Genomic DNA, 25,784 nt, shown 5'->3' with positions numbered 1-25,784 from the left:
CCAGGAAAGTGCCCAGCTGAAGGCAGCAGCAGCAGTGGGACTCGATGTGTTTGAGGGAAGAAAAGGGCAGGATAAAAGGGTGAGGAGAAAGAAGAGAAGGAAATTCATGGCTTCCCTGGCACCTTCATCACATCCCCTCCTGCCATCCAAGAAAGCAGGGCTTTAACTGGTCCCAATACTCAATTTTTTGAGTTGTCTCAAAGGATGCCCAAATCTGGGCCTTCCCTGTTCAGTGATGGATTTTCCCTTTCCATATGCTCTCTGTGTGTCAATGGCACCCCAGGTAATTAGACAGGTCAGCTGTAGTGTGGAGGAGGGATGCTTGGTGATTTAATAATAATACTGATGTTATTTGTTAAGTGCTTATTATGTGCCAAGCACTGTTCTAAGTACTGAATTTGTCAACAAGACTTGAACAGGCTGATGACATCCCTGGGGCAGCTCCAGGGGTAGGGCTGTTAGCTCTGGAACATTTAGAAAGGTTGAAGCAGGAGAACTTCAAGGTGAATGAAAGTCATCAGCACCCAAAATTCAACATATCTAAATCTTAGCTTCTCATCTTCCCTCCAAAACCAACTCCTCTTCCTAATTCTCCCACCTGTTAACGCCGCCAGTCTTTGTGCTGGAAACCTCCAACCTTTGGGTCATCCTAGACTCCTCGCTTCTTTCATCTCTGACATTCTACCAGCTGCTATAACCTGCTAGTTCTTCCTCTCTTCCTCCAACCCCAGATACATTTTACCTCACTAGAGTACAAGCTCCTTGTACTTAGAATTGTACTTTGTATTCATTAGAGGTTCAATAGATGTGATTGATTGACTGATAGGGGGAGGGTTTGCTCCTCAGGAAAGAACCTGGTTGAAAGTCACCATGGTCAGCAGCTTTTCTGTACTGCTAGCAGTTGAAGTAATAATAATAATAATAATAATGGCATTTATTAAGTGCTTACTATGTGCAAAGCACTATTCTAAGCGCGGGGGATCAGGTTGTTCATTCATTCAATCGCATTTATTGAGTGCTTACTGTGTGCAGAGCACTGTACTAAGTGCTTGGGAAGTACAAGTTGGCAACATATAGAGACGGTCCCTACCCAACAGCGGGCTCACAGACTAGGCTGTTCCATGGGGGGCTCACGGTCTTAATCCCCATTTTTCAGATGAGGTCACTGAGGCACAGAGAAGTTAAGCGACTTGCCCAAAGTCACAAAGCTGATAATTGGCAGAGCCGGGATTTGAACCCATGACCTCTGACTCCAAAACCTGGGCTCTTTCCACTGAGCCACGCTGCTTCTCTAGTAAGGAACTAGAAGTCTATTCTGTCCTCAAGCAGAGAAGTGCAAAGCATGCGGTGCAGTGGGCCTAAGTCTGTGTCTTTCCAAGAAGGAAAGGAATATACTGGTGGTGGAGAACTCTCCTTGGTAGGGCAGACGCACTGATCTGTAAAAGTGGGAAGGGTTACCCAAGATCTTCACACAGGGCATTGTTGAGAAACTAAACAGGCCATATGACCAGCACAGAGTGTTCTCTATGTCAAGGAGAATGATGCTGCTAAGTCTCACCTAGAACAATGCTGCTAATTCTCACCCAGAACACAAAGGAAATATCTTCAGGGTTCTGGGAGATATGATGAAGGTGATGGAGCTCAGCTAGTGGTCAGATCAGTCCTACCATTTGAGGGTAATGTTCATACATCAGTGGATGCAACCTGGAGATGAAAGTCTGATGGCATGATGGTCATTGGAGAATCAATGAATCAATCCATCAATCATATTTATTGAGCGCTTACTGTGTGCAGAGCACTGTACTAAGCACTTGGGAAGTACAAGTTGGCAACATAAAGAGACAGTCCCTACCCAACAGTGGGGTCACATTCTAAAAGGGGGAGACAGAGAACAAAACCAAACATACTAACAAAATAAAATAAATAGAATAGATATGTACAAGTAAAATAAATAAATAGAGTAATAAATATGTACAAACATATATACATATATACAGGTGCTGTGGTGAAGGGAAGGAGGTAAGATGGGGGGGGATGGAGAGGGGGACGAGGGGGAGAGGAAGGAAGGGGCTCAGTCTGGTAAGGCCTCCTGGAGGAGGTGAGCTCTCAGTAGGGCCTTGAAGGGAGGAAGAGAGCTAGCTTGGCAGGTGGGCAGAGGGAGGGCATTCCAGGCCCGGGGGATGACGTGGGCCGGGGGTCGACGGCGGGACAGGCGAGAACGAGGTACGGTGAGGAGATTAGCGGCAGAGGAGCGGAGGGTGCGGGCTGGGCTGGAGAAGGAGAGAAGGGAGGTGAGGTAGGAGGGGGCGAGGTGACGGACAGCCTTGAAGCCCAGGGTGAGGAGTTTCTGCCTGATGTGCAGATTGATTGGTAGCCACTGGAGATTTTTGAGGAGGGGAGTAACATGCCCAGAGCGTTTCTGGACAAACAGAATCCGGGCAGCAGCATGAAGTATGGATTGAAGTGGGGAGAGACACGAGGATGGGAGATCAGAGAGAAGGCTGATGGAGAAGATATTTTAGATGCTAAAACAACTGCACATCCCCCAGGGGAAAGCTGGGGCAGGATCCATTTGAAAAGAAAAGGAAGATCATGCCTGTGGGGAGTGTGTCCATCTTCAGCCTTTGAACTAGATTTGGTGAGGGATGGAAAGCAGACTAGGGGAAAGGACATGGGCTTGGTTGTCAGAAGGACCTGGGTTCTAATCCCAGCTCTGCCACTTGTCTGTTTTGTGACCTTTGGAAAGCCACTTACCTTCTCTGTGTCTCAGTTACCTCATCTGTAAAATGGGAATGAAAACTGTGAGCCCCATGAGAGACATGGACTCTATCCAACCTGATCAGCTTGTGTCTACCTTAGTGTTCATTACAGTGCCTGGCACATAGTAGACTTCTAGACTGTAAGCCCATTGTTGGCTAGGGACCATCTCTATATGTTGCCAACTTGTACTTCCCAAGCGCTTAGTACAGTGCTCTGCACACAGTAAGTGCTCAATAAATACGATTGAATGAATGAATGAACATAGTAAGCACATAAATAAATCAATGAAAGTTAACCCAAATGGTAAAAAAATGCATAGCCCTGGGAGTCAGAAGGACCCTGGTTTCTAATCCTAGCTCTGCCACATATCTACTATGTGACCTTGGCAAAGTCATTTAACTTCTCTGGGTGTCAGTTACCTCTCCAGTAAAATGGGGATTAAGAGTGCGAGCCCCATGTGGGACAGGAACTGTGTCAAACCTGCTTAAATTGTCTCTTCCCCAGCACTTAGAACAATACTTGGCACATAGTAAGTGATTAACAAGTACTGTTATTATTATTATTATTATTATTATTATCATTATTGGAGGGAAACCTGAATTCTAGAAGAGATTGTGGAAATTCTGGTGCAGGTTCAAACCAACAAGGTGGAAAAAGGAAGGGATAACTCACAGTATCTCAAAATACTTATCTCCATGTGCAAGAGGCCTCAAAATAAGGAGAAGTGTAGAACATCACTGCTCATCTTCTCCTAGAGAGTAACTTTTGGCCTTGGGAGTATTGATCACAGCGTTAATAATGAAGATGTTTTGTCAATTTAGTGTCTCAATGGGGAAATGTTCATAAATACCAGAGGCTGAAGAGAATACAGAGAAGCACTGTGGGAAATTCTTCTAGACTGTGAATGCATTTTTGGGTAGGGACCATCTCTATATGTTGCCGACTTGTACTTCCCAAGCATTTAGTGCAGTGCTCTGCACACAATAAGCACTCAATCAAGACAATTGAATGAATTTCCAAAATACCAGTTACACCTGCAAGCAGGATTGCAAACTGTATTATTCATACCATTCAGAAAAATGAGCTGTGCCCTTTTATCAATTCTTCCAGTCCCTGATACACAGTGGACTGAAATTGTTCTCCAGGAAGTAGGCCAATTAAACTGGCATGCTGTTTGTCAGGTGCCAGGGATGTGGGCAGTATTTCTCAGAAGGTTTTATAGACTATTTAATCAACACCACTGCTTGCTCAAAAATTTGTGTGTAATCATTAGGAGAGTGAGTTTGGTAAGGAAAGCATAGATTTATTCAACTGGAGTTGGCATTTTCACCCAAGTTTTTGGTATTAGTTATTTTCAAATTTGCTTGCAAATAGGAAATAAATACTGTTTTTGTTCAGAAACAGAGTTAAGCAGAAACACATGGATCTTTTTTCTCTAAGACATGTTTATTTCCAAGTTACGGAAAATGAAGCTTGGAGCTAACACTACGTAGGCTGCCTCAGACAAGACCCGGATTACTTTTGGAGGTCCAGAACAGAAGCAGCGTGGCTCAGTGGAAAAAGCCCGGGCTTTGGAGTCAGAGGTCATGGGTTCAAATCCCGGCTCCGCCACTTGTCAGCCGTGTGACTTTGGGCAAGTCACTTATAGTTCTCTGTGCCTCAGTTACCTCATCTGTAAAATGGAGATTGAGACTGTGAGCCCCCCGTGGGACAACCTGATCACCTTGTAACCTCCCCAGCACTTAGAACAGTGCTTTGCAATCAATCAATCAATCAATCGTATTTATTGAGCGCTTACTGTGCGCAGAGCACTGTACTAAGCGCTTGGGAAGTACAAGCTGGCAACATATAGAGACAGTCTCTACCCAACAGTGGGCTCACAGTCTAGAAGGGGGAGACAGAGAACAAAACCAAACATACTAACAAAATAAAATAAATAGAATAGATAGGTACAAGTAAAATAAATAGAGTAATAAATATGTACAAACATATATACATATATACAGGTGCTGTGGGGAAGGGAAGGAGGTAAGAAAGCGCTTAATAAATGCCATTATTATTATTATTATCTTACTAGCTTCAATTACCCCTAGGGGCTGGCCAATGGACATGGTGCAGGTTTTCAACTCCTTAACACTGTCAAGTTGACTTCATTCTATGATGGGACTGTAGTTCAGGCAAAAGACAGGGTGTCAAAGGACTCTCCTGGGTATGGGATCCACTGGCAGCATCAATATTCCAACCTGGATCAAATGATTCTTGGAGATATGGGGGTTGTAGTGTTGGGACAGAGAATCTGGAGACCAGGATGGACTTGAGATTCCCTGGAATCCACTACAACCCATATCTCCAAGCTCCACCTGGTCAAGCTTTACCCAGGCTAAATAGCCAAGTAGCCCATCAGCCACTTGGACAGCCAAGCTGCAGTTGCTCTGGGTCAGTGGAGTAATTGATTAAAATTGATTAATATTGTTTAATGTGAGCCTGGCCTGTTGTCCAGGTCAATGCCCTCATTGTACCCCCGGAGTGAAATCCAGATCATTCATTCATTTCACTGATTATAACAAATATTCTGCTAATTGAACATGGTACTCTCCAGTTGGGCAACCTCAAGTGATAATGGCCACAGAGTACTAACAGCCTTTCCATTAGCGATTCAATCAGTGGTAGTTATCAAGTACTCACTTTGCACAGAGCACTGTACTAAGAATTTGGAAGTGTATGTAACAGCTGGTGGTAGACACTAGCCCTTCAGGGGACATTAAAATAAATTACAGGTAAAGGAAGCCACTGAATATATTAGGATGTGGACCTGCTTTAGGGGTCAGGATGTCATTAGTATTTAAGTCCTTAGGCTGTATGGACTAAGAGCATAAAAGGGGCAGAAGGAGGGAAAATGAGGCAGAGAGTAAGAGTTTATTCAGGAAATGCTTCCTGAATGAAATATAATTTCTATAAGGTGAACAGATAATAGAGCAGGGGCCTGGGCTATGCCACTTGTCTGCTTTGTGGCCTTGGGCAGGTCACTTCCTCTCTCTGGGCCTCAGTTATCTCATCTGTAAAATGGGGATTGTGACTGTGAGCCCCACGTGGGGCAGGGACTGTGTCTAACCTGATTTGCTTGTATCCACCCCAGCTCTTAGTACAGTACCTGGCACATAGTAAGTGCTTAACAAATATCACAATTAATTACTATTATTAGGGGTTGAAGATGGGGAGAGTGACAGTCTGTCAGATATGTAGGCAAGCAGAAAGGAGGACATCTAAAACGCATGCCCAAGTTTGTGGTTCTGATGGTTGAGTATTATTATTATTAAAGGCACTAATTTCTCAACTGGTTCTGAATCGCACTATTTATGTAAGTGTAATTTTTGGAGTATAATTATCCAATTTAGGAATAGCTGCACCTGGATTTCTTTATCCCAATTGACTTCTCTATTTTTTGTGTGGATTCATTTTTGGTAAATGTAGAAGTTTTGCATTTTGGGGTATCTCATTCTCCACCCTTACTTTCTTTGCAGAAAACCCTTGGAAGGTTTCTGAAGTGTCCGTACGCATTCGTGTTCTCGATGTTAATGACCACGCCCCTGAATTTTCCCAATACTATGAGACGTACGTGTGTGAAAATGCAAATGCTGACCAGGTAAGAAGATATAACATTGCTGAAATGAAGTTCAGTAATACTAGCTATTCTTCAGTGAAAAACTCTGTGCCTTTTATGGTTCCAAAAAGTTGCATCTATTTCTTTAGCGTTCCACACACAAGGAAGTGAACTGAAAACACAGAACTGTGAGAATCGGATTTCATTTAACTTAAAAAAAAACACTATTCAGATCACAAGCCCACAGAAAAGGCAGGGCCAAGTCAATCATTGTCCTTGAATTTCTCACCAGGACTAAGCACATCACCCTGAAATTACTAAATACCTGTATCTCTAATACCATGTCTATTACGACTGTTATTAGTAGCTTTAGTAATATTCCTACTGTTAATTAAATGGAAAGGGCATTGCTCTTGCTTTGGGAACCAGGAAACCTGGGTTCCAATTTCACCAGCTTTGTCTGCTGCAGCTATGCTGGTATATGGTATAGGTATGATATATATATAAATATATATATATATATATAGTATATATATATATAGTATAGTGTGTATATATATATATATAGTAGGTATAGAGAAGCAGCTTGGCTCAGTGGATAGAGCACAGATTTGGAGCCAGAGGTCATGAGTTCAAATACCAGCTCCACCAACTTGTCAGCTGTGAGACTTTGGGCAAGTCACTTAACTTCTCTGTGCCTCAGTTACCTTATCTGTAAAATGGGGATTAAGACTGTGAGCCCCATGTGGGACCTGATCACCTTGTAACCTCCCCAGCACTTAGAACAGTGCTTTGCACATTGTATGCGCTTAATAAATGCCATTATTATTATTATTAGGTAGCATAGGTTTCTAGCAGAAGAACTGCTTGGGACAGTTCAGAAGCTAACAGGCCCAGCAGGAATCTTGAAAACAGGGGACTATTATGGGTGACAAAAATCACTATGGCTCCCAAAGCTGTGAGCCCGTTGTTGGGTAGGGGCCATCTCTATATGTTGCTGACTTGTACTTCTCAAGCACTTAGTACAATGCTCTGCACACAGAAATTGTCAGCCGTGTGACTTTGGGCAAGTCACTTCTCTGTGCCTCAGTTACCTCATCTGTAAAATGGGGACTAAGACTGTGAGCCCCACGTGGGACAACCTGATCACCTTGTAACCTCCCCAGCACTTAGAACAGTGCTTTACACATAGTAAGCACTTAATAAATGCTATTATTATTATTATTAAAAATATGATTGAATGACTGAATGAATGAAAAGCAGCTTTCTGTTGAGACAAGGCGCTAGGGTACAGTATGGACTCCGTGCTAATGGCACTTCAGCTAGAAATGGTTTCTGTATATAAAAAAAAAACCATCAACCTCTATGTGCATTTCTTAATATACTGCATCCCTACCTCCCTATTCTTCGTGACGTGCTGTACTCCACTTGACTGGCAGAGATAAACACATGTGGGTGGCTCTATAATTAATACCCTCGTGTTGGTACTTGCTCTTGAAATTTCAGGACTGATGCTCATCCGTTAGCCTATGAGGAGACTCCATCCACCACTACTATAATAATAATGAGGGCATTTGTTAAGCACTTACTATGTGCGAAGCACTGTTCTAAGCTCTGCGGGGGGGATACAAGGTGATCAGGTTGTCTAACGTGGGGCTCACAGTCTTAATCCCCATTTTACAGGTGAGGGAACTGAGGCCCAGAGAAGTGAAGTGACTTGCCCAAAGCCACACAGCTGACAAGTGGCAGAGCTGGGATTAGAACTCATGACCTCTGGCTCCCAAGCCCGTGCTCTCTCCACTGAGCCACGTTGCTTCTCTTCTCATTATCTAAAAAGGCACCAACGAAAAAATATTCTCTGGGAGAAATCAAAGTACATGTGGAAACTGCATTGTCTTTTAGGTATTGGTAAGCAGTGTGGCCTCATGGAAAGAGTACAGGCGTGGCAGTCGGAGGATCTGGATTCTAATTCCAGCTTTCCTACTTGCCGAATGTGTGATCTTGAAAAAAATCACTTAACTTCTCTGGGCCTCAATTTCCTCATTTGTAAAATGGAAATTCAATTTCTGTTCTCTCTCTCCTCTAGACTGTGAGCCCCATGTGGGATGGAGATTGCATCCTTCCTGGTTAACTTGCATTTATGCCAGCCTTCAGTACAGTGCTTAGTACAAAGGGAGCACTTAGCAATTACCATTGTTATTAGTACATTCATTCATTCAATCGTATTTATTGAGCACTTACTGGGTGCAGAGCACTGTACTGAGCACACTGCTGACAAGTGGAGGAGCTGGGATTAGAACCCATGACCTCTGATTCCAAAGCCCATGCTCTTTCCACTGAGCCACGCTGCTTCTCTGATCTGGCAAGGCTATCTGGAGGAGATTGATTTTAATAACAGACACTTTCCCTGCCTGCTATAATAATAATAATAATAATAATAATAATAATAATAATAATAATGCCATTTGTTAAGCGCTTACTATGTGCAAAGCACTGCTCTAAGCGCTGGGGGGATACAAGGCAATCAGGTTGTCCCAGAGGGGGCTTTCAGTCTTAATCCCCATTTTACAGATGAGGGAACTGAGGCTCAGAGAAGTTAAGTGACTTGCCCAAGGTCAATCAATCAATCAATCATATTTATTGAGTGCTTACTGTATGCAGAGCACTGTACTAAGCACTTGGGAAGTACAAGTTGGCAACATATAGAGACAGTCCCTACCCAACAGTGGGCTCACAGTCTCGAAGGAGGAGACAGAGAACAAAACCAAACATATTAACAAAATAAAATAAATAGACTAGATCAATCAATCAATCAATCGTATTTATTGAGTGCTTACTGTGTGCAGAGCACTAGATATGTACAAGTAAAATAAATAAATAAATAAATAAATAGAGTAATAAATATGTACAAACATAAATACATATATACAGGTGCTGTGGGGAAGGGAAGGAGGTAAGATGGGGGGGATGGAGAGGGGGATGAGGGGGAGAGGAAGGAGGGGGCCACATGTCGCACAGCAGACATGTGGCAGAGCTGGGATTAGAACCCATGACCTCTGGCTCCGAAGCCTGGGTTCTTTCCACTGAACCACGCTTCTTTGAACTTACAGTCCGCAGTGGGAAACAGATATTAATATAAATAAATCATGAATATATGCATAAGTGTATATATGTATATATGTTTGTACATATTTGTTACTCTGTTTATTTATGTATTTATTTTACTTGTACATATCTATTCTATTTATTTTATTTTGTTAGTATGTTTGGTTTTGTTCTCTGTCTCCCGCTCTTAGACTGTGAGCCCACTGTTGGGTAGGGGCTGTCTCTATATGTTGCCAACTTGTACTTCCCAAATGCTTAGTACAGTGCTCTGCACACAGTAAGCACTCAATAAATACGATTGATGATGATGATGATAAGTGCTGTGGGGCTGGGGTGGGGGGGATGAATAAAAGGAGTAAATCATGGTGACGCAGAAGGGAGTAGAAGAAAAGGAAGAGGGCTTAGTGAGGGGAAGCCTCTTGAAGGAGATGTGCGTTCAGTAAAACTTTGAAGGTGGGGGAGAGTCAGATTTGAGGAGGGAGGGAACCCAGGCCAGACGCAGGATGTGGGCCAGAGGTCGGAGGGGAGATAGATGAGATCGATTTACAGTGAGAAGGTTAGCGTTAAATGAACAAGTGTGCAGACTGGGTTATAGTAGGAGAGTAGCAAGGTGAGATAGGAGGGGGCCAAGGTGACTGAGTACTTTAAAGCCAAGTCTTCTGCACAAATAGATACCCTTTGTACAGAAACAATCACATTTAGGCAGGGAATGTGTCCGATAATTTCTCTTGTGCTCTCTCAAGATCTTAGAACAGTGCACAAAGTGCTCAATAAATATCACTGATTGATTGATTGATTTCTCTGACATCGTTTTAAGGACCCAGGTTATAATAAAAGTAATAACGTGAGTAAAATATTTCCACCAGACAACTCCTTTTATGAGTTTGATCCTTCAATTTGAGGTCTATATTTTTTTTTTTGTATCAGAATTCCCCCCACTATTGATCTACTACATACATTTAGACTGTGACCGTGAGCCCACTGTTGGGTAGGGACCGTCTCTATATGTTGCCTACTTGTACATCCCAAGTGCTTAGTACAGTGCTCTGCACACAGTAAGCGCTCAATAAATACGATTGATTGATTGATTTACAATGTGACTGTGAGCCCACTGTTGGGTAGGGACCGTCTCTATATGTTGCCAACTTGTACTTCCCAAGCTCTTAGTACAGTGCTCTGCACACAGTAAGTGCTCAATAAATAAGATTGAATAAATGAATGAATTTATTTAAATGGGAAAGGATAATACTGGCCCATAAAGCTGTTTTCACTACATCCTGTGTTGAATGGTGTTCATCAGATTTCACAGCTGTGCTGAAAATTAATCCCTTCAATTTAATGAAAGAAGATCAGATTAGGGGCATCCATGATGGCCGTAATCCAACCAGAAATATTTTAGGCAGTTCCCATACACAAGATGGGATTTAGAACATTAGAACTTTAGAACAAAGAAATTGAAGAGTGAAATTGGAATTCACTGATGAAGAAACCTGAATGTGCTCTCTATTTCTGTAACTTTCAAGTAATATTATCTGGGCCAAATCAGCTAATTTATATAAGGAAACTCCTAAATTAATTAAGTGAGGTGAATTAAGTCTTCTACTACTTTGCAAACCACTTAGTGCTCTTGAAATGGGGGGTAAATCATAACTGGTGAAAAGTGGTAATTACATAAAAACTAATTTCTTCAGATGAAATCTAAGAAGTTTCCATATTTAATAGTATGGGTTGGAGGATGTGGAAACTTTCCTCAGGATAATGATGATGAAGACTACGAACTATTACATTCTATATGGAATTAATTTTGTTTGTTGAAATGAGATTAAATGGGCCTGAACAAAAGTCTTGTAATAAATGAACCAATTTATATCAGTTCCAAACAATAGTTTTTCTGTGTTTATAGGAATCTTGGGGAGGCAGTCACTGCTGAAGAAGGCACTCTTGCCAAATTAGTTGAGGGATTTCTTTTTAGAAACGTCCTCTGATAGTCACTACATTAAAATGTGCAGTGACAAATGAAGGCCTTCGTGTTCCTCCGATTGCCTGCCCAACGGTGCTTACACACTGTCACTCTGTTCACCAGTAGAGGATTTGTGTTCTCTATTAGTGGTGAGATTAAGGAGCATATGACCTAAATTTAAACCGGTGAAATGTGAGGTACACATCTCTATTAAATATTTTCTGTATTAAACTCAACCTTACTTACAGAATGGAGCTTGAGAATAGGACACTTCTATTTCCAGAATGTTCCCACATAACTGGATTGGGGGGGAATAGATTAAGGAGGCTATTTGATATCAGCCAAGTTTGTTGGAGAAAATTTATTCTGGTTCAATAAATATTCTCTTCTAATGAGATAGGGGACGTTATTTTACCGGCAAAATTGTTTCACTGTTTTGTATAATTTTTGTAACATTATCATCATCATCAATCGTATTTATTGAGCGCTTGCTATGTGCAGAGCACTGTACTAAGCACTTGGGAAGTACAAATTGGCAACATATAGAGACAGTCCCAACCGACAGTGGGCTCACAGTCTAAAAGGGGGAGACAGAGAACAAAACCAAACATACTAACAAAATAAAATAAATAGAATAGATATGTACAAGTAAAATAAATAGAGTAATAAATATGTACAAACATATATACATATAGCAAGAGTAGTGCTTTTACATAGGTCACATAAGAATTACCCAACAGTAAGAGGCGAAAGAAAATAAAGAGGACAAAAAAAAGGACAGTGAGGGGAGTGGAAGAGTAAGAGAAAGGTAAGAGGTCACCTGAGAATCCCTGCTATGATTTCTCTTTTACCCCTTCTGCTCCTCCTCCTTCAGCCTAAGGTGCAGTTATAATTGCTTGTAATATTATGGCTCAAAATATAATCTTTGTTTTCATCTTCAAAACATTGGGTTAAGACAAGTCTGTTCTGAGGACAATTATCTGTGTAAATGCAGTATATTTTATCCAGGAGAAAATATATGGATGGAACAATATTGAGCATTATCCATCCTGAGGATAAGGACATGCCCAATCCAGGACTATGAGAAGTAGACAAGGCATTTGTGGAAAGACTGCAGTATATAACTCTATAATATTGGACTATCCCTGTTATATACTCTCCCAAGTTCTTAGTACAGTATTCTAGACTATAAGTTCATTATGGGCAGGGAATCTGTTTGCTAATTCTATTTTATTGCACTCTCCCAAGTGCTTAGTGTGGCTCAGTGGAAAGAGCCCGGGCTTGGGAGTCAGAGGTCATGGGTTCAAATCCCAGCTCCGCCAATTGTCATTCATTCATTCAATCGTATTTATTGAGCACTTACTGTGTGCAGAGCACTGTACTAAGTGCTTGGGAAGTACAAGTCGGCAACATATAGACGGTCCCTACCCAACAGCGGGCTCACAGTCTAGAAGGCGGGCTCACAGTCTAGAAGAATAATAATGGCATTTATTAAGCTCTTACTATGTGCAAAGCACTGTTTTAAGCGCTGGGGAGGTTACAAGGTGATCAGGTTGTCCCAAGGGGGGCTCACAGTCCTAATTCCCATTTTACAGATGAGGTAGCTGAGGCACAGAGAAGTGAAGTGACTTGCCCAAAGTCACACAGCTGACAAGTCACGGAGTCGGGACTTGAACCCATGACCTCTGACTCCAAAGCCCAGGCTCTTTCCACTGAGCCATGTTGCTGTGTGACTTTGGGCAAGTCACTTAACTTCTCTGTGCCTCAGTTACCTCTTCTGTAAAATGGGGATTGAGACTGTGAGCCCCCCTTGGGGCAACCTGATCACCTTGTAACCTCCCAAGCACTTAGAACAGTGCTTTGCACATAGTAAGCGCTTAATACATGTCATTATTATTATTATTAATAATAATAAATATGATTGATGAATTGCTCTGCACACAGTAAGCTCCCCACCAATCTAATTGATTTATCAATTATAACATTTACAATGACCTCGAAGTTTGGGAATGGAAGATCATTTATGTCTTCCAAGAGGGAGTATTTTCCCACCTGTTTGGGTTTTGAGTTTTGTGTGTGTGTATGTGTGCGTGCATGTGGCACGTGTGTTCACACTGGACCTGCAGAATATGTTTGATGTGCATTTTTAATGCTTCAGGTACAATACATATTCTGTTTGCCATCAGGTGTAGATCACTAAAAAAGACTTCAAAGAAATACCATGGTTAGGTAGTGACAAGATTAGAAAGGCAATAGCTGGAAAGGAAAGGCGAATAGCAAAGTCATAAAAGGCAGCACAAAGACATTCTTCAATTATATTAGCATAAGAGGAGCACTAGGGAAAATGTCATTGCCCTGGAACACAGGAAGGGAAAGCTGATAAGAGGTGACCATGAAAGGCAAAGACTTTTAGTGTTAGTTTCGCTTCTAATTTTAAACAAAAGATCCAGGGTGAATAGCTAACCAGTGCAGTCCCACTGAGAATGGAGATTGAGAGGCCAGCTTGAATAGGGGAAGAAACAGTTAATGGGTATTTTAAAAGCTGGATTAATTTCAAGCAGCAAGGACTAATATCATGTAACCAAGGGTATTATGGATCAGCAAATGCTATTTGAGTACCACTGTTCTTTTAGGGAATTTATGGAACACAGAAAAATTTCCTAATGATTGGAAAAGGGCAAACTTGAGACTTCTCTGAGAATAAAAGGAGGACCCTAGGAACTCAGGCATGAGTTAACTATTGCTGCATAAGTGCTATAACATAATATCAAAGAATCAATATGCAACCCTCCCCCCCGACTCCCACCCCACAGCCGCCAGCATGAGAACAACATAGCTCAGTGGAAAGAGCATGGAGATTTATTTAGTTATATTGATATTTCATTCATTCATTCATTCAATCGTATTTAGTGAGCACCTACTGTGTGCAGAGCACTGTACTAAGCACTTGGGAAGTACAAGTTGGCAACATATAGAGACGGTCCCTACCCAACAGCGGGCCCACAGTCTGGAAGGGGGAGACAGACAACAAAACAAAGCATATTAACAAAATAAAATAAATAGAATAGTAAATATGTACAAGTAAAATAAATGATATCTCTCCCCCCCTCTGTACTGTAAGCTTTCTGTGGGCAGGAAACATGTCTGCCAACCCAGTTGCATTGTACTCCTCAGAGCACTTACTATATTCACTCATTCATTCATTCAATCGTATTTATTGAGCGCTTACTGTGTGCAGAGAATGGTACTAAGCGCTTGGGAACTACAAATCGGCAACATATAGAGACGGTCCCTACCCAACATAGTTCTCTGTACAGAATAAACACTCAATAAATATCGATGATGATGATCATGATGATAATGATGCCTGGTGAGCTCATGATGATAATGATACCTGGTGAGCTCAGAGGAACCGTTCTCTAATCTTGGCTCCACCGCTTGCCTGCGGTGTGACCTTGGTCAAGTCGCTTGCCTTCTCTGGGCCTCAGTGACTCCACCTGTAAAATCGGGATAAAATACCTGTTCTCCCTTCCCTCTAGACTGTGAACTCCGTGTGGGAAAGGAGCCATGTCTGATATGCTTGTTTTGTATATGCCCCGGAGTTTAGGGCAGTAATAATAATAATGATGGCATTTATTAAGTGCTTACTTTGTGCAAAGCACTGTTCTAAGCGCTGGGGAGGTTACAAGGTGATCAGGTTGTCCCACGGGGGGCTCACAGTCTTCATCCCCATTTTACAGATAATAATAATAATGTTGGCACTTGTTAAGCGCTTACTATGTGCAAAGCACTGTTCTAAGCACTGGGGGAGCTAAAAAGTGATCACGTTGTCCCACGTGGGGCTCACAGTCTTAATCCCCATTTTACAGATGAGGGAACTGAGGCCCAGAGAAGTGAAGTGACTTGCCCAAAGTCACACAGCTGATAAGTGGCGGAGCCGGGATTTGAACTCATGACCTCTGACTCCATAGCCCATGCTCTTTCCACTGAACCACGCTGCTTACTTACTAAGCCCTTAATAAATACCAAGGTTATCAGTGTTTTGGCCTTTAAAGAGGAAATCACCATCCTTCACTCAGAGAGTGACAGGCTAAATAGACAAAGCACAAGCAGTAGATGTAATCAATCAATCAATCATGTTCGTTTAATAATAATTATGGTATTTGGTAAGGACTTAGTATGTGCCACGCACTGTTCTAAGCACTGGGCCAGATACAAGGATATCAGGTTGGACACAGTCCTTGTCCTACATGGAGCTCACAGTCTTAATGCCCATCTTACAGCTGAGGGAACTGAGGCACAGAGAAGTTAAGTGACTTGCCCAAGGTCACACAGCAGACTGTGAGCCCGCTGTTGGTTAGGGACCATCTCTATATGTTGCCAACTTGTACTGCCCAAGCGCTTAGTACAGTGCTCTGCACACAGTAAGTGCTCAATAAATACGATTGATTGATTGATTGATTGATTGTAGTGTGGCCTCGGGTAAGCCATTTCACTTGTCTGTGCTTCAGTTCCCTCCTCTGTAATAATAATAATAATAATAATGGAATTTGTTAAGCGCTTACTATGTGCAAAGCACTGTTCTAAGCGCTGGGGCGATACAAGGTGATCAGTTTGTCCCACGTGGGGCTCACAGTCTTCATCCCCATTTTACAGATGAGGTAACTGAGGCTCCGAGAAGTTAAGTGACTTGCCCAAGGTCACACAGCAGACACGTGGGGGAGTCGGGATTCGAACCCATGACCTCTGACTCCAAAGCCCGGGCTCTTTCCACTGAGCTACGCTGCTTCTCTGTAAAATGGGGACGAAGTCTATGAGCCCCACGTGGGACAATCTTATTACCTTGTAACTACCCCAGAGCTTAGAACAGTGCTAGGCACACAGTAAGCGCTTAACAAATACCAACATTATTATTATTATTATTATTACTTCAAGGCTCTTAGCCCTAGGTTGGGCAAAGACTGCACTCTAGTAGATAATCTTGTATCTAAAGGATCTAAAGGATTATCTCCAAAGGAGATAATATGGATAAAGCATGGGCCTTGGCATGGGTGGGGAATAATAATGATAATAATAATAATGGCATTTATTAAGCACTTACTATGTGCAAAGCACTGTTCTAAGCACTGGGGAGGTTACAAGGTGATCAGGTAGTGCCACGGGGGGCTCACAGTCTTAATCCCCATTTTACAGATGAGGGAACTGAGGCACAGAGAAGTTAAGTGACTTGCCCAAAGTCACACAGCTGACAATTGGCGAAGCCGGGATTTGTACCCATGACCTCTGACTCCAAAGCCCGGGCTCTTTCCACTGAGCCACGCTGCTTCTCAATGTGTCTGTTCACTGTTATATTGTACTCTTCCAAGCACTTAGTGTAGTGCTCTAAACACAGTTAAAGCGCTAAATAAATATGATTGAGTGAAAAGGAATTGTGTTCTAATCCCAGCTCTGCCCCTTGTCTGCTATGAGACCTTGGGAAAATCACTTCACAATAATAATGGCATTTATAAAGCACTTACTATGTGCAAAGCACTGTTCTAAGCGCTGGGGACGTTACAAGGTGATGGGGTTGTCCCATGGGGGGCTCACAGTCTTAATCCCCATTTTACAGATGAGGTAACTGAAGCACAGAGAAGTTAAGTGACTTGCCCAAAGTCACACAGCTGACAAGTGGCGGAGCCAGGGTTTGAACCCATGACCTCTGACTCCAAAGCCCGTGCTCCTTTCCACTGAGCCACCCTTCTTCTCATGTGCTTCTCACTTCTCTGTGCTTCAGTTCCCTCAGCTGTAAAAAGGCATTTATGACTGCCAGCCTCATTTTGAACAGGGACTGTGTCCAACCCAATTTGCCTGTTTCCAGCCCAGTGTTTAGTACATTGCCTTGCACATAGTAAGCACTTAACAAATACCACAATTATAATTAGTATTATTGGCACTTAGTCTGTGCTTTAAGACTGTAAGCCCACTGTTGGGTAGGGACTGTCTCTATATGTTGCCAACTTGTTCTTCCCAAGCACTTAGTACAGTGCTCTGCACACAGTAAGCTCTCAATAAATACGATTGATTGATTGATTAAGAAGTACCACAATCATTATTATCATTAAGAGATCGCTCCCTCCATTACATAGTCACTGACTGGGAGTGTATGAGCTCCTAGCTGTCTCAAAAGATTGCACCCATTGCAGCCATAGCTAATAATTTGCTTAAGTAGAAATGAGCTCCCTTTTCCCCTTTGTGATGTAGGAGTGTGTTACTGCTTTCATGGCCAGAAGGCATGGAAACTCTTCTTCCATGTCCCCTAAATGTTTGGGTGCATTGGATCTCAGCCCAGGAATTCACAGACTTAGATGGATGCCTGGAGCAGCTTGGCTTAATGGACAGAGCTTGGATTCATTCATTCAATCGTATTTATTGAGCGCTTACTGTGTGCAGGTCACCGTACTAAGCGCTTGGGAAGTACAAGTCGGCAACATATAGCGACGGTCCCTACCCAGCAACCTGGTTCTAATTCTGGCTCCATCCCATGCCTGCTGTGTGACTTTGGGGAATCTGTGCCTCAATTGCCTCATCTGTAAAATGGGGATTCAAAACCTTTTTTTTTAATAGTATTAAGCACTTACTATGTAACAGGCACTGGGGTAGATACAAGCTAACAAGGTTGGAGATACTGTCTGTGTCCCACATGGGACTCACGGTCCTAATCCACATTTTACAGACGAAGAAATGGAGGCACAGAGAAGTTAAGTGACTCGCCCAAGGTAACACTGCAGAGAAATGGGGAAGGCAGGATTAGAACTCAGGTCCTGTCCTGGCCACTGCACTATTCACTAGGCCATGCTACTTCCCTCTGTCCTACTTTGACTGTGATCCCTACATGGGTCAGGGACTGTGTCTGACCTGATCATCCTATATTCTGCCCCCTGCTTAGAATAGTGCTTGATACATAATAAGTAATTAACAAATACACAATAATTATTACATTTGATAACAAGCTTACGTCTGAGCAATATTGGCTAGCAGAAAAGATGTCCCTTGAATCTAACCTATTTTCCTTTAATGAAGCACTTAGGAAGATTGGGGAACTGGGAATTACTGTGTGGAGATACTGAGAACAAATTAGACTTCATAGTGAGGGTTAAGGTATATAGCTCATGATAATTCATTTAAAGTATTTTTTATCGTAAATCTTCAAATCTATGAGTGCAGTGTCTTTTCTTTTTTACCGTCCTTCCGGGTGAGTCCAATTATTTCTACAACTCCTAGTTAATGAAATGGATAGCTGCACATGTATGGAAATTTCCTTCCTTCATTTCGTCTTCCCCGGTATTTTTCTATTCCAAGTGTCAATGAATTAATTTATATTGAGGACACTGAGTAGAATTACATTTTCATAGGGTTTTTTTTCCTCTGCCAGAGGTTTATATAATCCTCTGACAGGATTTAAGAAATGACTTTTACTCTCAAATTTCTTTCCATTCTACAGATTTGTGAGAATAACACATATCTCGGTTTAGCCTTTGGAAATGGTTCAAACTGAGGAATTACATTTAGAACTATCATTTGAAAAGATAGTTTCTGAACAATAAAAATAAATGTAAAATAAGATGGGTATTTCTGGCAGTGTTCTTAAATCCATCTATCTCCTTCAGCGGATACTTTGAATGGATTTTTTCATTATCCCCTTATGCTGTAGCCTTTCTCCACCACATAAGCCACACGTCAGCTTCTGCTTGTTTCTCATGAAACCAGTCTTTCAACTGTGGGTATTTAGCAAATTACTTTGAATTTTAAACATTTTGTGTGACAGTAAATTCTATGTATTTTGTATCAAATTAGAACAGCGATAGATCTAATACTGGAAAAATGCGTGAAATTTTCCTTTCTTCCAGGTAATGCTTTCCCCGAGACATAAAATATTGTTATGAGCATACAGATCACTAAAACATCTCCATCTTGCTGTACACTATGATGTGCATATACCTTTAATTCTATTTGTTCTGATTATTTTGACACCTGTCTACATGTTTCGTTTTGTTGTCTGTCTCCCCCCTCTAGACTGTGAGCCCGTTGTTGGGTAGGGACCGTCTCTATATGTTGCCAACTTGTACTTCCCAAGCGCTTAGTACAGTGCTCTGCACAAGTAAGCGCTCAATAAATACGATTGAATGAATGAATTAATGAATGCACTAATAACGATGGTAGTTGCTAAGCGCTTTCTTTGTGCTAAGCACTGTACTGAAGGCTGGCATTAATGCAAGTTAACCAGGAAGGATGCAATGTCCATCCCACATGGAGCTCACAGTCTAGAGGAGAGAGAGAACAGAAACTGAATTCCCATTTTACAACGGAGGAAATTGAGGCCCAGAGACGTTAAGTGATTTTTTTCAAGATCACACATTCGGCAAGTAGGAAAGCTGGAATTAGAATCCAGATCCTCCGACTGCCACGCCTGTACTCTTTCCATGAGGCCACCCTGCGTACTAATACCTAAAAGACAATGCAGTTTCCACATGTACTTAGATTTCTCCCAGAGAATATCTTTTCGTAGGTGCCTTTTTAGATCAATCAATCAATCAATCAATCAATCAATCGTATTTATTGAGCGCTTACTATGTGCAGAGCACTGTACTAAGCGCTTGGAAAGTACAAATTGGCATCACATAGAGACAGTCCCTACCCGATAGTGGGCTCACAGTCTAAAAGGGGGAGACAGAGAACAGAACCAAACATACCAACAAAATAAAATAAGTAGGATAGAAATGTACAAGTAAAATAAATAAATAAATAAATAAACAGAGTAATAAATATGTACAACCATATATACATATATACAGGTGCTGTGGGGAGGGGAAGGCGGTAAGGCGGGGGGATGGAGAGGGGGACGAGGGGGAGAGGAAAGAAGGGGCTCAATCTGGGAAGGCCTCCTGGAGGAGGTGAGCTCTCAGCAGGGCCTTGAAGGGAGGAAGAGAGCTAGCTTGGCGGATGGGCAGAGGGAGGGCATTCCAGGCCCGGGGGATGACGTCGGGCCGGGGGTCGATGGCGGGACAGGCGAGAGCGAGGTACAGTGAGGAGATTAGTGGTGGAGGAGCGGAGGGTGCGGGCTGGGCAGTAGAAGGAGAGAAGGGAGGTGAGGTAGGAGGGGGTGAGGTGATGGAGAGCCTTGAAGCCCAGGGTGAGGAGTTTCTGCCTGATGCGCAGATTGATCGGTAGCCATTGGAGGTTTTTGAGGAGGGGAGTGATATGTCCAGAGCGTTTCTGGACAAAGATAATCCGGGCAGCAGCATGAAGTATGGATTGAAGTGGAGAGAGACACGAGGATGGGAGATCAGAGAGAAGGCTAGTGCAGTAGTCCAGACGGGATAGGATGAGAGCTTGAATTAGCAGGGTAGCGGTTTAGATGGAGAGGAAAGGGCGGATCTTGGCAATGTTGCGGAGCTGAGACCGGCAGGTTTTGGTGACGGCTTGGATGTGAGGGGTGAATGAGAGAGAGGAGTCGAGGATGACACCAAGGTTGCGGGCTTGTGAGACGGGAAGGATGGTAGTGCCGTCAACAGAGATGGGAAAGTCAGGGAGAGGACAAGGTTTGGGAGGGAAGACAAGGAGCTCAGTCTTCGACATGTTGAGCTTTAGGTGGCGGGCGCACATCCAGATGGAGATGTCCTGAAGGCAGGAGGAGATGCGAGCCTGGAGGGAGGGGGAGAGAGCAGGGGCAGAGATGTAGATCTGGGTGTCATCAGCGTAGAGGTGATAGTTGAAGCCGTGGGAGCGAATGAGGTCACCAAGGGAGTGAGTGTAGATTGAGAACAGAAGGGGACCAAGCACTGAACCTTGGGGAACTCCCACAGTAAGAGGACGGGAGGGGGAGGAGGAGCCTGCAAAAGAGACTGAGAAAGAACGACCGGAGAGATAAGAGGAGAACCAGGAGAGGACGGAGTCTGTGAAGCCAAGGTCAGATAACGTGTTGAGGAGAAGGGGGTGGTCCACAGTGTCAAAGGCAGCTGAGAGGTCGAGGAGGATTAGGACAGAGTATGAGCCGTTGGATTTGGCAAGCAGGAGGTCATTGGTGACCTTTGAGAGCGCAGTTTCCGTGGAATGAAGGGGACGGAAGCCAGACTGGAGGGGGTCGAGGAGAGAGTTGTTGTTGAGGAATTCTAGGCAGCGCGTGTAGACAACTCGTTCAAGGAGTTTGGAAAGGAATGGTAGGAGGGATATGGGACGATAACTAGAAGGTGAGGTGGGGTCAAGAGAGGGTTTTTTTAGGATGGGAGAGACATGGGCATGTTTGAAGGCAGAGGGGAAGGAACCAGTGGAGAGTGAGCGGTTGAAGATGGAAGTTAAGGAGGGGAGAAGGGATGGAGCGAGAGATTTCATAAGATGAGAGGGAATGGGGTCAGAAGCACAGGTGGCCGGAGTAGCACTTGAGAGGAGGGAGGAGAGTTCCTCTGAGGATACCACTGGGAAGGATGGGAGAGTAGCAGAGAATGTTGAGAGCCGGGGGGTTGGAGAAAGGGGGGAAGAGACTTTGGGGAGGTCGGACCTGATGGATTTAATTTTGTTAATGAAGTAGGAGGCCAGATCGTTGGGGGTGAGGGAAGGAGGAGGGGGAGGAACCGGGGGCCTGAGAAGGGAGTTGAATGTACGGAAGAGCTGGCGGGGGGTGATGGGCATGGGTGTCAATAAGGGAGGAGAAATAGTTTTGTCTGGCAGAAGAGAGGGCTGAGTTAAGGCAGGAAAGGATAAACTTGAAGTGAACGAGGTTGGCATGGTGTTTAGACTTTCGCCAGCAGCGTTCGGCAGCTCGAGCATAAGAGCGAAGGAGGCGGACAGTGGCAGTGATCCAGGGCTGTGGGTTAGTGGTGCGAGAGCGGCGAAGGGAAAGGGGAGCGAGCGAGTCTAGCTGAGTAGAAAGGGTAGAGTTGAGAGCAGTAATCTGATCATCAAGACTGGGTAGAGAGGAGAGGGCGGCGAGGTGGGGTGTGAGGCGTTCCGAAAGATGGGTGGGGTCCAGAGAGCGGAGATCTCTGTGAGGGAGTAATACGGATTTACAGGGGAAAGGAGTGTGAGTGAGGAGGCAGGTGAGAAGATTATGATCAGAGAGAGGGATCACAGAGTTGGTGAGGGTGGACACAGTGCAGCGGTAGGAGATGATGAGGTCGAGGGTATGACCAAGTTGGTGAGTGGGTGAGGTGGGGTGGAGGAAGAGGTTGGCAGCGTCAAGGAGAGATAGAAGGCGGGCGGCAGAGGAGTCGTTAGGGATATCCATGTGGATATTGAAGTCTCCAAGGATCAGAGTGGGCATGGAGAAGGAGAGAAGGAGTGTGAGGAAGGGGTCAAAGTCGTTAAAGAAGTTGGAAGTGGGGCCCGGAGGGCGGTAGATGACGGCTACAAGAATCTGGAGGGGGTGGTAGAGGCGAATAATGTGGGCTTCAAAGGAGGGGAAGGAAAGGGAAGGGGGAGGAGGGATAGTGCGAAAGCGACATTTGGGGGCGAGAAGGAAACCGACACCTCCTCCTTTTCCAGTGAGTCTGGGGGAGTGGGAGAAGAAGAGGCCTGCACTGCAGAGAGCAGCAGAAGAGACCGTGTCGTCCGACGACAGCCATGTTTCAGTTAGGGCGAGGAGGAGTAGAGAACTGGAAAGGAAAAGGTCCAGGATGAAAGGAATCTTACTTAAAACGGAGCGGGGGTTCCAGAGGCCACACTTGGCATCAGCTGTCGAGGGTGGGGAGGGAGGGGGAAGGGTGCGAGGGGTGGGGAGGGTTTGGATTGGGATGAGTTGGCGGGGGCCTGGGCGGGGAGAGTGGGAAGGGGGGTGGCGATGGGAAAGGAGAACTGGGATGGGGTGGGGGCGGGGAGAAGGGGAGGAGGGGGGTCGGGAGGGAGAAGCAGAGGACCTGTGCTGGTACAGAGGAATCCTTGGTAGGGGTTGAGGGGGAGCGGTCTTGGTGGGTGAGAGGGAGGGAAACAGCTGGGTGGGAGAGGGGAAGGGGAAGGTGAGGAATGGGAATGGCAGTTGGGAGCAAGGGAACTGAAAGTTCATGGTGAGGTCAGCAGGGCGAGTGACAGTACAGTGGGGGGTTAACAATTGAGATGCAGAAGCAATAAAACAGTAGCAATGATAAAAGTAGGCGATGGCATCACAGGGTGTAGTTGAGCAATCAATATGCTATGGCAATAATAGAATTGGCAAACAATGATGCCACAGAGAGCAGATACAAACTATTAAGAGCTGGAGTAGGGTGGGCCAGTTAAGGGGGGTCAGGGAGCAGAGATACCTGGGGAGGGGAGCCAACAGTCAACTAGCATGGGAGGGCTGAGGAGGTGTGAATGAGGTTGTCGTTAATGTAACATGTAACATGGTGCTAACAAGGTGCTAACAAAGAGAGGCAGCGTGGCTCAGTGGAAAGAGCCCGGGCTTTGGAGTCAGAGGTCATGGGTTCAAATCCCAGCTCCGCCAATTGTCAGCTGCGTGACTTTGGGCAAGTGACTTAACTTCTCTGGGCCTCAGTTCCCTCATCCATAAAATGGGGATTAAGGCTGTGAGCCCCCCGTGGGACAACCTGATCACCTTGTAACCTCCCCAGTGCTTAGAACAGTGCTTGGCACATAGTAAGTGCTTAATAAATGCCATTATTATTATTATAATGCATTTATAGAATTTATAGTATTGTATACTATAGTACATTATAGTGTGCTATAGTATAGTATTGTAATATACCACAGTATAGATAGTGTATTTATAGATCCTGTAATTATAGATAGTGTGACCATATGTACTGTCTGGGTATGGTCATTATATTCCAAATTATGAGTTCATAACTGGGCCCTGAGGGTCTGGCGATAAAATAGGATCTTTGGACTAAGAATGTGGAATGTTTAGAAGTTATGGGAAGAGGCAAGGGACTTACACCTCAAAATACTTTGTGGGGAATGATCTTTCCTGGTCACAATCAATCGGTGTTCAGCCCCTCGCCCCGGCCCCTGCTTCCAACCTCATTCCCTCCAAATTTCTGGGAAATTGTGGTTCAGAAGAATGAGTCGTGAAGATTAGGTTGGGGCAGAGGATTCAGCCCTCAAAAGGCATAGGGAGATAAATCTTCTCCCTCTTCAACACTTGTTGTAGGAGGCAAGTGGGCAAATGCTGAGAAGCAGTGTGCGTTAAAGGATAGAGCAAGGGAATGGGAGATAGAAGAATCTGGGTTCTAATCCTGGCTCCGCTATTTCTCTGCTGTGTGACCTTGGGCAAGTCATTTTCTTCCCAAGTGCTTGAATGAATGAATAAATGAATGAATGAATTTACCTTCTCTGGGCCTCGGTCCCCTCATAATAATAATGATGGTATTTGTTAAGCTCTTACTATATGCAAAGCACTGTTCTAAGCGCTGGGGAGGTTACAAGGTGATCAGGTTGTCCCACGGGGGGCTCACTGTTTTAATCCCCATTTTACAGATGAGGTAACTGAGGCACAGAGAAGTTAAGTGACTTGCCCAAAGTCATTCATTCATTCAATTGTATTTATTGAGCTCTTACTGTGTGCAGAGCACTGTACTAAGCGCTTGGGAAGTACAAGTTGGCAACATATAGAGATGGTCCCTACCCAACAGTGGGCTCACAGTCTAGAAGTTTCACACAGCTGACAGTTGGTGGAGCCAGAATTTGAACCCATGACCTCTGACTCCAAAGCCCATGCTACTTCCACTAAGCCATGCTGCTTCTCGATCCCCCTCATCTTTAAGGGGGATTAAGACTGTGAGCCCCATGTGGGGCAGAGACTATGTCCAACCTTTTACCTAACCCAGTGATTAGTACAGTGCCTGCTACATACTAAATGTTTAACAAATATCATTTTTTAAAAAGAATGGGCGGAAGGGGATGCGGAATGTGCTGACAAGATTTCTGTGTGGCCAGTCTGCCATGACTAGCAGCATAGCTCAGCGGAAAGAGCCCGGGGCGTTTGAGTCAGAGGTCATGGATTTGAATCCAGGCTTTGCCAATTGTCAGCTGTGTGACTTTGGGCAAGTCACTTAACTTCTCTGTGCCTCAGTTGCCTCATCTCTAAAATGGGGATTAAGACTGTGAGCCCCACGTGGGACAACCTGATCACATTGTAACCTCCCCAGTGCTTAGAACAGACAATGGTGCTGGCAGCATTTAGTCCTCAAAGAAACTTCTGTGGAATTTAGACTTTCTGGTTGGTCTCAAAATAAAAGACTCCCTCTTGCCTTTCTTGAGCCGTCCACCACCCTGATAAGGTTTGGACCCTCCCCATCCCTCCCCATAGCACCTGTATATTTGTTTGTACAGATTTATTGCTCTATTTATTTTACTTGTGCATAGTTACTATTCTATTTATTAGTGATG

The 25,784-nt window shown here is 44.0% G+C and overlaps 1 protein-coding gene across 1 annotated transcript in view; it reads left to right on the top strand.

The window, feature by feature from the left end:
• CDH19 (cadherin 19) overlaps positions 1 to 25,784 on the top strand; it is a 181,963-nt gene that overhangs the window by 121,279 nt on the left and 34,900 nt on the right. The window contains exon 9 of the mRNA XM_038746647.1: positions 6,282 to 6,403. Within this exon, the coding sequence (XP_038602575.1) occupies positions 6,282 to 6,403 (122 nt within the window). The remainder of the gene's footprint in view (positions 1 to 6,281; positions 6,404 to 25,784) is intronic.

The sequence above is a fragment of the Tachyglossus aculeatus genome, chromosome 5, assembly GCF_015852505.1.
Source record: "Tachyglossus aculeatus isolate mTacAcu1 chromosome 5, mTacAcu1.pri, whole genome shotgun sequence".
In the NCBI taxonomy this organism is placed as follows: Eukaryota; Metazoa; Chordata; class Mammalia; order Monotremata; family Tachyglossidae; genus Tachyglossus; species Tachyglossus aculeatus.
Note: the sequence above shows the minus strand (reverse complement) of the source record. Positions and strands in the feature narration are given on the sequence as shown.